At 40.9% G+C, this 12,449-nt stretch overlaps 1 protein-coding gene across 2 annotated transcripts in view; it reads right to left on the bottom strand.

The window, feature by feature from the left end:
• Nucleotides 1–12,449, bottom strand: part of Ints2 (integrator complex subunit 2) — a 42,469-nt gene that overhangs the window by 25,483 nt on the left and 4,537 nt on the right. For both annotated transcript variants that reach the window (XM_052195579.1, XM_052195580.1), the window contains exons 4-9: nt 12,302–12,404; nt 10,686–10,799; nt 8,756–8,886; nt 8,344–8,517; nt 3,977–4,203; nt 2,389–2,514 (exon numbers count right to left, since the gene is read on the bottom strand). In XM_052195579.1, the coding sequence (XP_052051539.1) occupies nt 2,389–2,514; nt 3,977–4,203; nt 8,344–8,517; nt 8,756–8,886; nt 10,686–10,799; nt 12,302–12,404 (875 nt within the window). The remainder of the gene's footprint in view (nt 1–2,388; nt 2,515–3,976; nt 4,204–8,343; nt 8,518–8,755; nt 8,887–10,685; nt 10,800–12,301; nt 12,405–12,449) is intronic.

Genomic DNA, 12,449 nt, shown 5'->3' with positions numbered 1-12,449 from the left:
AAAAATCTAATGTTGACACATAAGCATCGAATTTGGTGGTTCAACCTTTAATCCCAGCTCTTGGGAGACAGAAGAAGGCAGATCTCTGTGAATTCAAGACTAGCCTGGTCTACATGGTAAGACCCTGTCTCAAAAGAACAAAAAGAAACAAACAAAAACTCAAGCTCAAAAAGTCAGAAACCAAGTTTTAAATCTAACAAATTAATGCATCCTTTAATTCAAATTTAATTTATGGAAATAATTTGGATAGAATTTTAAATTTTAGACAGAAATTATTACTAATCACAAAAAAGAATATGAGCTCTCCATATTTAAAATGGTTATAAAAGTGTAACAGTAATAACTATTTTTAAGTTTCCTTTTTCATCTATTCACTTATTTCTTTTATGAGAATGTGTATAGCATGACATGAGTGTAGAGGTCAGAGGACAACTTGCAGGTCAGTTCTCTCCTTCACCATGTGTCCAGGGGATCCAACTCAGGTCATCTGGCTTGGTGGCCAGTGCCTTTACTCACTAAGTCACCTCACTGACCCAACAGTAATAACTTCTTTAGATTAATCATCATATTTAAAACTAAAAGGCACTCTGACTTTAACTTGTGCAAAAATGTCACAGCTCTCTTCCACCTCACTGCAGGTAAAACAGAAAACAACTAAACAGTGTGTTTTTCTTACTACTCCAAGCTAAGAAAATCTAAAAGGCCATTTATCCCTATATAGAATACTATGTTCAATTATTTTTCAATCATTCCATTAAAGCAAGACAGTGCTCTATGGAAGGGTGTCTAGAGGCCTACCAGCCCCAGTGGGAATCCCATCTCTGCAATTTCTGACAGTGTGATCTGGAACCTAACTTTATTCTTCTGAATCGCAGTCCTCCTACCAAATACACATGGCACCTCAGCATAACGAGGAGGAGAAGCAATGGTTACAAAGGCCTGGAGGACAACCCTGAAAGACTCACACAGGAAGACTGAGACAAGGAGACCCCAGGGGAATACACAGCAGTGCAGCAGTGCAGCAGTGCAGCAGTGCAGGGACATTTCCTACAACTGAAGCATCGGTTTCTAGTTGGAAAGGACCCACTGGGTGTCTCCAATGATAGATCAGTATGAACTTGAACAGAATATGATAATGCTGTATAATCCCAGCATTGGAGGGCTGCGGCAAGAGTACTGAAGTCAATTCCAGGCCAGCCAGAAAGACTGTCTCAAATAAACAAGCAAAGCAACAAAAAGAGACCAAATATTATCTACAACTGTTGAAACCATGTGAGAAAGAGCCAAGCCTTTATGTTTGCAAAATGAAAGAGGCCACACAAAAAGACAAGGAATTGGAAGGACTTTAGACACTGACAACAAAGCAAGAAGCTGGAAGACAAGGAAATGGACACATACTTTCAAAATCCTCGAAAGAAATTATTTCCTACTTAGAATTCTACATGCCATCAAACCATTAGCCAAATGTCAAAATGAATCCCTGCTTTGAAGAATTTGCCTCCCACATGACTGCTTTCTAAAGATGCAAAGTGAAAAAACTATTCCTGTGTACAGCTGTAGAACACCAGGTACAGAGGGACCCAGCCAAGACTGGAGCAGACAACACTGCTCTGGGCAAGATTTCTGAAAAAGATTAAACCAATAAACTGTTTAATGAGTCAGAACAGATCCAGGAGATTTAGCTGCATCTTGTTTTTTTGTTGTTGGGTTTTGTGTGTCAGGTTAGGCTTTCTTGGTATTTTGAGACAAGGTCTTACTATGTAGCTGAGGCTAGCCTCAAACACATGGAGGTCCTCTTGCCTTGGTCTCCTATGGATTGGGATTAGAGGCATGAACCACCACAAACAGCAAGATTTATTTTTGCAGTCTGGAGATGAATTATTACTATACAGAACACCAAGAAAATTTAAAATAAAACTGCAGCCAAACCTGATAACCAGAGTTCAATCCTTGAAGCCCACATGGTAGAAGAAATGAGCCCTGCAAGTTGTTCTTTGATCTTCAGACATGCACCATAGCACACGCACAGGCATATACATGCATATACACACACACATCAAATAATGTGCTAACTAAACAAATAATAAAAAATAAACAAGTAAAAAATAAACAAGTAATAAATTTTTTAAAAAAATTTAAAAGTAAAACCCAAAACAACTAGAAGTAAAAGATATTACCTCCAAAAGTAGAGAAAGAATTACTAGCCTTTAACAATGTTCAGAAGAAATGGTGACAAAGACTAATAAAATAGCTAGCATTCAGTAGACACTGATACCTTTTTATTGGCCAGTTTCTGTGTAACTTTTAATAACATGCTATTGCCCTTTCTGGTGGCAACACTCACTAGTTGCTAGGCGGACAAGGCAGAGTGGCTTGAACGCACGGTACCTGACAAGTGTGGAGAAGGCCAGCAGCATGCAAAAGGACAGGGAAACGAAGCGAACCCCGGCAGGTGTAGCAGGAGGCCGGCTGGTCATCAGCTGCAGCAGCTGCTCAGCCTCCTCTTCAGTCGGTCTAAAGGGAAACAAAATGTGTTTGTTGGCTTGTTTTTAGTTCATTAAGGAAACAAGCAGATTTTCCAACATTTTAACCTTCATGTCCAAACTTTTTAACCTCACTGTTAAAAAACTACATCCAACTACTTAAACTTACTTTGTGTATATGAGTGCATGTGCATAGGCATGTGTTGTGCTGTGTGTGCTGTATATGGGTTGTGGGTGGTAGCGCACAGCACCTATGAAGGCATGGGTGTTCACGTCTGCATATGCATGCAGGGCAGAGGAAGGCGCAGGGGGTTACGGCCCCAGGCAGAAGCTAGCTGCTCCCGCTAGGTTTGCTGACCACAAGCTCTATCTCTGCTTCACAGTCACATGAGGTGATGTCACACACATGTTCAACCATGCTCAGCTTCTTAGATGAGTGCTGGAGATTTAAACTCAAGTCCATCATGACTGTAGAGTGAACATTCTTTCTAAAAAAAAAACTTATTTCTTTATTTTATGTATGTGAGTACACTACCGGTCTCTTTACTCACACCAGAAGAGGACATCGGATGCCATTACGGATGGTTGTGAGCCACCATGTGGGTGCTGGGATTTGCAATCAGGACCTCTGGAAGAGCAGTCAGTACTTTTAACCGCTGAGCCATCTCTCCTGCTCTAAAGTGAGCATTCTTAACCCTGAGCCATTACCCCAACCCCAACCCCTTCATCTTTATTGGCCAATTATCTCTTTTCAATTGTCTCCTTTTTAAATGGCATATGATTTGCCACAGAGAACGGGAAGCTGAATTATTTTGTTGTCAATGCAAAAGCCAAATTAACAAATAATCAGGGTTCTGTGATCAACAGACTTCCAAGGAAGTAACAGCAGAGGTCCTAGACATGACAAGCACGTATTACTTATGTGTAGTCACATGACCTAAAAAGCTTACAGCAATTTGTACTTTATACAATTATGGGGTTAACGGGTTGTAATGACTTAAATTTAAACCAAACTGATGAGCCAGCATTTGCTTAACTAAACTGTCAGACATAAAAGGCACATGAGCTGGAGACGCACACAGGAATGTTCAGATACCAGCTGAGGACATTATTCAAAAGGATTCGGTACAATAACTTAGAAACCTTGTGTTCCTGTCAATGCTAAAGGATTTCCTTCAACTGGGGCTCAAGATGACAGTGGATCACTCACAGGTTACTCTGGGGTGTCTTCTCTGTGGTAAAATCACAGGACCTTTACACTAGAATTAAAAACTTAGAAACTACTCTTGTCCCTCTGATATTTGCATAATTCTATTTGTAACCAGACCACATTAGATCGAAATATTCCTTAATGACAGTTAGATGTAATACCTTCAATCTTGATAAAAGCTAGTATAATTAGACCTGAACCCTCTTATTAAGGTCTTTGGTTCAGTTCCTTGAGATTAGAACCAAGAAGAAAAAGATAAAGAAGGAAATATCAGACTGAGTACTTGAGTCCAGCGATCCCCATCAAGGCGCAGTACAGACGTAAGAGTGCGCTGGCTTTCACAACGTGCTCTTCTTTGAGGCCCGAGTACACCGACACAGTAGGCTCCATCTCCACATCAGCTTCCTCCACAATACGGGTACTCCTCACTGTGGGAAGAATGCCCATCAACTCCAGAAGAAGCTGTCTTCTCATCTGCCAAAGCACGGAACCACTGGTCTCCCTTTTTCTCTGTAAGAAGTGTGAATTGGCAAAGGAAGAGAGCATGGAGCCATTACTGAATTAAAAGGAAGCTGAACAGATCCTGTCACGTGAGCATTTACAGTTGACATAGCGTGAGGAGCCTGTTGTAACTGCAGTTCTATTTTAACATGTCAAGAAAACTCAAAATTTACTCCTCTACTTACAGAAGTTTTCACTGATTGCAGAGAAAAAGCTAAATTAATGCAAATTAGGTTATGAATAATAATTAAATGGCACTCTAGCTGAGTGTGGCAGTCCATTCCTGTAAATCTCATCACTCTAGAGACAGAAGCAGGAGAGCTGCTGAAGGCCAGGCCAGTCTACATGGCATGTTCCAGTAGAGACAGGGCTACAGAACAAAAACTTGTTTAAAAACTTGAAAGTAAGGCTTGCAAGATGGCTCAGGGGTTAAGTAAGAGCAGCTGCTCTGACAGAGGACTTGAGTTCGACTCCCAGCACCACATTGTACTTCCAATTCCTAAGGCAGTGAGTACAACAGCAAGCACGTTTGTAGAGAACCTTTCTGAAAGCCTCAGTCTTAAACTCTAGCTCTACCACTAATTATGTGCTTCATGGTACAGAAGCTAACCTCTCTGAACCCCAAGTTCCTTCTTGACAAGAAAATAAACAGTGGTATTTACTATGTGCCTTTAGAGATGTTATGATCGAGAGGCAGCACCCCAGCCCAGCTCTCCAGGCAGGGGTGTCTTAGTCATCATTCCTGCTTCAAGTCTAACGCTGTACTAGACAAGTGGCAAGCACTCAATGCTTACCAAGAAACCAGCAAACAAAGAAAGATCATACACAAGAGTGGAATGCTAAACCACAAACTTGGAGACATTCCCTTAGCCAGGTATGCAGGCAGATAACGTTAATCGGTGCTTAGTATTCTTAAGACTGCAGTCAAGGAAAGTATCGTAAGCACGCCTGAACAGCAATGTTAAATTCCAAGAAGAAACAGTGTGGTGCGCAAAGGAGTCAGAGGAACAGGAGGAGCATACTGACTGCTCAGCACAGGCCGTACACCTGCTGCACAAGACATGTGCGGTCCCTTTGCTTTTAAAAAGCAAAGCAATGGACTGTAAAGAAAGTATGACTTGAATATAGAATCATGTGATACCTTGGCACAAAACTAGTTTCTAACCTTTTCATAGGCGGCTGCCCTATTTCAATCTGAATTGTTAAAGTCAGTCTGCACTAGCAAATTCTACTCAGAAGCACTGAAAAAGTGTTCTACAAAAACTAAAGTATTCTGCAAAGATAAAACATAGTGGAGCTGGGGGATGGCGGTGTACACCTTTAATCCCTGCGCTCAGGAGGCAGAGGCTGGAAGATCTATGTGAGTTCAAGGCCAGCCTGGTCCACGGAGTTGAGTTCCAGGACAGCCAGGACCACAGAGAGAAACCTGTCTCAAAAAACAAACAAACAAACGAACGAACAAACAAATAAGTAAATGGAAAAGAAAAGAAAAGAAAAGAAAAGAAAAGAAAAGAAAAGAAAAGAAAAGAAAAGAAAAGAAAAGAAAAGAGAAAAACCATGTTGAGCAGGGAAGAATGTCGGTGATGAGACCAAGCCTGTAGTCAACGCCAGCATGCACGAGGATCCCCTCAGACTCAGACTGGGTCAGCCTGGGCTTCCATACTCCAAAACAGCCTAGGCAGCAAAGGAAGAGCCTATATCACACACACACACACACACACACACACACACATACAAAACGAACAAACCTATTGCAAGACACACCTGTGACCTCAACTGCTCAGGTTAGAGAAAGAAGCCAAGTTGAAGAACAATCTTGGCAACATAGTGAGACTTAGCAGCTCAGTGGGAGAGCGCTTCCCTGGTACATGAGAGGCTCTGGATTCAATCCCAGGACCACAAAACATAATGCATCATATTTTTCATTAAATTATTTATTATTATGTACCATAAAATATCTGATATATACCAAAAGGTAAACAGAAAAACAAAATGAATATATACATACAATGGTGTATTATTCAACCTTAAAAAGGAAGGAAATTCCTTTGCAGGGGTGTTTTCTATATGGTGAAGAGGGGCTCAGGATACAGTCTAGTTGGCAGAGAATGTGATATGTATTCCCATAATCCTGCTTCTAGCTACTGAATGTTAGTATTAAATGTCTATGTAACAATACCTGGCTAAGGAAATTCTGACACACGCTATAAGAATGAACCTTGAAAGCTTTATGTTAAGGAAATAATATACAGTATCCTGTAATATGACTCATATGAGATACTTAAAAAGGCACCCAGAATTCACACAGAAAAGCATAAAGCCACAATCACCAGTTTACAGGAAAAAGGAGGAATAGGCAGTTAAATGGGTTCAGAGTCTCTAGAGCACAGGGGATAGAACTCAGTTGGAGTGCTTTACCAACAAGTATAAACCCAGATCACAAAAAAACAAAACAAAATCCTAAAAATAGATAATGGTTATATATGTATAACACTCCCAAGGTTCCTTTTTTTTTTTTTTTTGCTTGTGTGTGTGTGTGTGTGTGTATACACAAACTATATGTATAACCCAGAGACAAATGCTGGGTGTCTTCCAACTCCCCACTTTATTTTTAAAGATGTATTTATCTGCCTATGTGTACATACATATGTAGGAAAGGGAGGCTGCAGAGGGCACCAGATACTCTGGAAGCAGAGTTACAGATGGCTGTGAGCTGCCCAGTATGGGTGCTGAGAATAGAACTTGTGTCCTCCAGAAAAGCAGGAAGTGCTCCTAACCACTGGGCGACCCTTTCAGCTGCCCCACCTTATGTTTTTAGACATTCCAGCTACACTAGCTGACAGGAAGCCTCCAGGACATATCAGGTCCCCCGACACTGGAATTACAGACAACAGCTACCACGCTCTGCATTTACATAGTTACTAGGGTTCCAAAGTCAAGTCCTTATGTTTATATACCAAGCATTTTACCTACTGAGTCTCCAGCCCTATACTGTGAATGTTCTGAACTCTATCTAAAAAATGAATACAAACTTTGATATATATTTTAACACACACACACAGAAAGAGACAGAGATATATATTAAATTACAGAATATAACTTACTTTGATAATCTACTGTAAGAGTTCTCAAAAACCTAACATAGGAAGCAAAAGCATCCCCAAATTCTTTCAGGGGTCCAAAAACTCCAAATCCCAATGCCTTGTCCCTCCCATTCTTACCAGGGTACAGTACATTCTCCAGACTTCTACTAAACTAGACTTTGAAGAGATTTAAAAAACTGTAAAGTATTACTACTATTTCACTAGTTTTCCTTTTTAAACACTTGTATTTTTTTAAAAATGAAATGTTTGCTAAGCATGGTGGGACATACCTATGTATGATCATTGTAATCAGGAGGTTTAGGCACAAGTCTAAGAAAGAACTGAGGACCAGCCTTGACTAAATACCAAGACCGAGATCAACCATTTTCTCTCTTTTCTCTCTTCTCTCTCTCTCTCTCTCTCTCTCTCTCTCTCTCTCTCTCTCTCACACACACACACACACACACACACACACTCACATACACACACTCACTCTCCCTATTTATATTTAATTGAGCTTTTTTATTTTTAATAAACTGAGTATTTCAAAATTTTTAATTTCTAATTGGAAAATATCAAAGACAAAAGCCATATAAATGTTGGCTTTATTTATTTATTTAAATATGCTTTATTTATTTATTTAAATGTAAGGAGGCTCCTAAAATAAAGTCTGACAACACTGGTAAAAAAAAATACCTTTTCTTTCCTTTGTTTCCCCCTTCCCACCATGGCTTTTATTTGTTTTTTTTTTTTTTTTTTTCTTTTTTTAGACACAGTCTCTCTATGTAGCCTTGGCTGGCCTGGAAGTTGATATATAGACTAAGCTGGCCTCAAATTCATAGAGACCCACCTGTCTCCTTCTGCAGGCCCTGAGATAAAGGTGTGTGCCAGCAAGCCTGACTCCCATACAATCACAGTAATCCTCTGCCTCAGTCTTCCAAGTACAGGGATTACTGTATGAGCCACCAGGCCTAGGTAACAAGATCTTTCTTAATAACTGACCCTGAGGACGAGAAGATCCTTCCTAACTGACCCCGAGTCCCCTATGCGCATGCTTGACCCTCACCTGCTGTCCATTTCGAATGAAGGTTCCAAACCAAGTCCTGACTTTTGCATTTGTTCCAAGAAGCAATCCACTAACAAAGCAAACCAAGTCGCTCACTCCATCTTCGCAAGCTTCAGTTTTAGTATGATCCAATGTCAAAGCTACTCCAAGGCCTGGCAAGTGACATTCTTCCACCTAGCACAGCAGAGAAAATAAGTCAAATTCAATACAATAAGGGAAAGGTCTAGGACATTTCACAATTTAATGCCTCAAGTTCAGAGGAAGAAGAGCTCACAAAACATAAGACCCAAGAGGGGAGGCAGCACACTCAGCATATGAATAAAATTCTCAATTTCTAAAGGATTCTCAAACAATCTTAAGAAAAATCCTAGTATAAAAAGTGCCGTCCCAAAGAGATGAGAAACTCTCTTACCACCATGCCCCGGACCTTCAGGGCCTGAGAAGGATTCATTCTGCATAAGAAGCGTAAGGCGTCTGTCCTGCGCCTCCCTCCGAGACTTTCTTCATCCTGCCGTTCTCCGTTTTTGATCAGGCCCCTACAAACTATTATTTAAGACCCTCTATTACTTTCAGCTTTGTCAAGCGTTTCTAAGTAAGGTGTTATAAACCACTTCTTCATTCTAGAAAATCAACCATGCATGCAGCTTAAACAATATAGAGGAGGACACTGGGAGCTTGACAGTATTTCAGCAGATAACAAGTCAAAGGAACAAAGCACTGGAACAGTCCTTAACAAGTAAGGACCTGGAGGCAGCACCCAGTCCTCCTGCTCCTATAAACCCACAACTAAATGTGCTCAAGCAGCACACCACACACCTCTAACCACAGCACTAGGGAGCTAGAGGGAGATGTCCAGCTGGAGGCCAGCCTGGACAACACAGCAACATCCAGGCAAACCGGAGCTGAGTAGGGATCCAGTGTCACAAGGAAAACAACCACCACCACTACCACCACCATCACCACCACCACCACAACAAGGAAATTAGGGCTGAGCTCAGCAGAAGAGCACCCAGCTAACACTGATGAGGCTCTGCAATCAATTCTGAAAAAACAAAATAGCAATTAGTGAAGCCTAGTAACAAGGCTGTAATCTGAGCTATTCCAGTCTGGCTCACAAGTCTAAAGATCACAAGTTCAAAGCCTACTTGAGCAACAAAGTGAATTCAAGTCTAGCCTGGACATCCTAGTGAGCCTGTCTCAGAAGAGTTAAAAGAGAGATGGAGGAGCAACAGGGCAGAGGGCTTGCCAGGCCAGGCCAAGGCACTGTGCTCAATCCCCACTACTAAAAAGAAAAGTTATTTTACTTTTAAAATAAATTTTATCAGAATAAGTTTTTTCCTGACAAAATCCTGGGAAAATTGTTGCCAAGAAATATACCCTCCAAAGCTCCAGGGATAGCTCATTGGTAAAGCAAGCAGCTCTGGGTTCATTCCCAAACACACGTAAATAAAAACAACATAAAAATAAATGTAGACAATCTATACATTAAATAAATGAAGGCAATTCAGTGAAGAGCACCAAAAATACTAAGTATGCAGATAAAGCTTTTTCCCATGTTTTAAAAAGGACTTAAAAATCATCTGGGCACGGCAGTGCACATGTGGAATGTAGAGGTCCCCCAGGCTACAGTGAGACCCTGCTGAAAAAAGTCAGACAAGGGTGCTGGTCAAGTGGCTCAGCAAGACAAGGTGCTCAGCGCCAAGCCCTACCACAGGAGCCGAGGAAGGAGGGGTCTCCTCATAGAAGGTGTCCTCTGGCCTCACATGCACACCCATATGCAAACACACACAAACTAAACAAGGAAATAAATCAGAGGAAAAAAAGAATTAACTAGTTAAAATAAAAGCAGTAAGAATGTTATTTGGACTTATCATACACATTAATTAAATATGATAAAAATGATACAAAGGAAACAAGAGATAAAAATAAGAGAGTACACCTAACCACCACAATAATTGCATTAAATGGCTAATATAACTTATCTACACACTTCAATTAAAAGACAGACAGGTCTGAGGTGTAGCTCAGGCACTGGTCCCGCCCAGGCCCAGAGGGAGGAAAACACAGCTCTAAGGATGGAGCCATTCACCTGTTAACACCAGGCCCACTCAGCAGGCAGAGCAAAGAACCACAGGGTCAAGGAGAGCTGGGATAACAGAGCAAGATTACAAGGAAGGAAGGAAGGGAGGGAGGGAAGGAGGGAGGGAGGGAGGGAGGAAGGAAGGAAGGAAGGAAGGAAGGAAGGAAGGAAGGAAGGAAGGAAGGAAGGAAGGAAGGAAGGAAGAGGCCCCAAATGTGCAAAATCAAAGTTTTCCAATATTTCATTCTTAAATTATATTTACCTTCATTAAAACTATCAGGAACATTGGCTACCAAGAGACACAAGAACCAGGCACCATTTCTCACATGGAGCAAGGCTTCAGCTACATCGACTATAGGAAGCAAGGAGGGGAGCTCTGGAAGGAAAAGAGCCACTGTCACTCTTTAGTCATGACTCTACAGTGCTCTATGTTCAACAGCCAGACATTTCGAAGATGTCACCAAAATGCAACTCACTTAAGTACTAGTTCCTTAGCCACATTAACTACACTTCAGTCAACCCACGATGACCATGTGAAGCAAGGGAAGGGGGACTACTGACTGGACAGCACAACTGGAGTATAGCAGATGTTTCCTTGAATAGTGCTGGTCTAAAAAGCTATTTTAATAAAAAATCTTTACATTTCTATCTTTTCTTGTTTTTATTTTACCATATGTACCTATTAAAAGGAATCTGGAAAAGCAAAACAGGTACATAGGGAAAAAGTGTATGTTAGTTCTAATAATATATATATGTATTTAATATATTTCTAATAGTAAACATATTTAATATCTAATTTTAATCCCTCATTAATAGTTTTAATATTAACTAAAACAGAGATTTATTCCCCTCTCCCTTTGTCTTTTGAACCAACATATTATGAACATTTATGAACTCACTAAAGTCATAAATCATTAAATCAAATGCACACTGCTAACATGAATATAACATGGCATATTATACCAATAGTAGAAGTCACGGGGTCTCTACTCTAATGCTAGTCATTCTTAACTCAAACTTTTTCAAAAGAACTAAAGCGCATGCCAGTGTCTAGTGAGGCTATCAGATCCCAAGCTTCTCATCTCTCCAACACTTTATAATTTAATTTTTTTTTTTTGGTTTTTTTTTTTTTTTTTTTTTTTTTTGAGACAGGGTTTCTCTGTGTAGCCCTGGCTGTCCTGGAACTCACTCTGTAGACCAGGCTGGCCTCGAACACAGAAATCCGCCTGCCTCTGCCTCCCAAGTGCTGGGATTACAGGCGTGCACCACCACGCCCAGCTTATAATTTAAAATTTTAAGACATACTTTTTAGTAAATTAACTTTTATATTTAAGGTTTTTTGGGGGAGAAGCACTGTTATTTGAGACATCATCTCACTCCAAAGACTAAGATGGTCTGGATTTTGACACAATACTCTTAGCGTCCCAAAAGCTGGACCACACCCGTTTTGATAATCTTTAAAATACCAAATTTAAGGCTAGAGAGATAAAGTCAGGCGTGGTGGTGCACACCTTTAATCCCAGCACTTGGGAGGCAGAGGCAGAGGCAGGAGGATTTCTGAGTTTGAGACAGCCTGGTCTACAGGGTGAGTTCTAGGATAGCCAGGGGTCACAAAGAGAAATCCTGTCTCAAAAAAAAAAACAAAAAACAAAAAACAAACAAACAAAAAAAAGGCTGGAGAGATAATACTGTGCTTGAAAGGCCCTGAGCCCAGCATCCCCCTCAAGCAGCTTATAACAGTCTGGACCTCCGGTCTCAGGACACCCAGTGCACACCCACAGACACGCACAGCTCTGCAGGCTAAGGAGTCACAGTGACACTTCCCTAGACACCATATCTGTATCTGAGATGCAGCTTGGCAGTCAGTCAGTAAAGTACCTGCTTGTAAGATACAAAGTACATCTGCAGCCTCCTCCAGGTATACTGCACTCTCAAAGAGCTCGGAAGACTTGAAAAAAAACTCTCCACTGCACTCTGACACCTTAGTGAGAAGAGGGAAACATGGAAGAAAGAACAAGTGAGTTTA

This window comes from Apodemus sylvaticus, chromosome 10 (genome assembly GCF_947179515.1).
Source record: "Apodemus sylvaticus chromosome 10, mApoSyl1.1, whole genome shotgun sequence".
Lineage (NCBI taxonomy): Eukaryota > Metazoa > Chordata > Mammalia > Rodentia > Muridae > Apodemus > Apodemus sylvaticus.
This window is presented reverse-complemented; position numbering and strand designations above follow the sequence as displayed.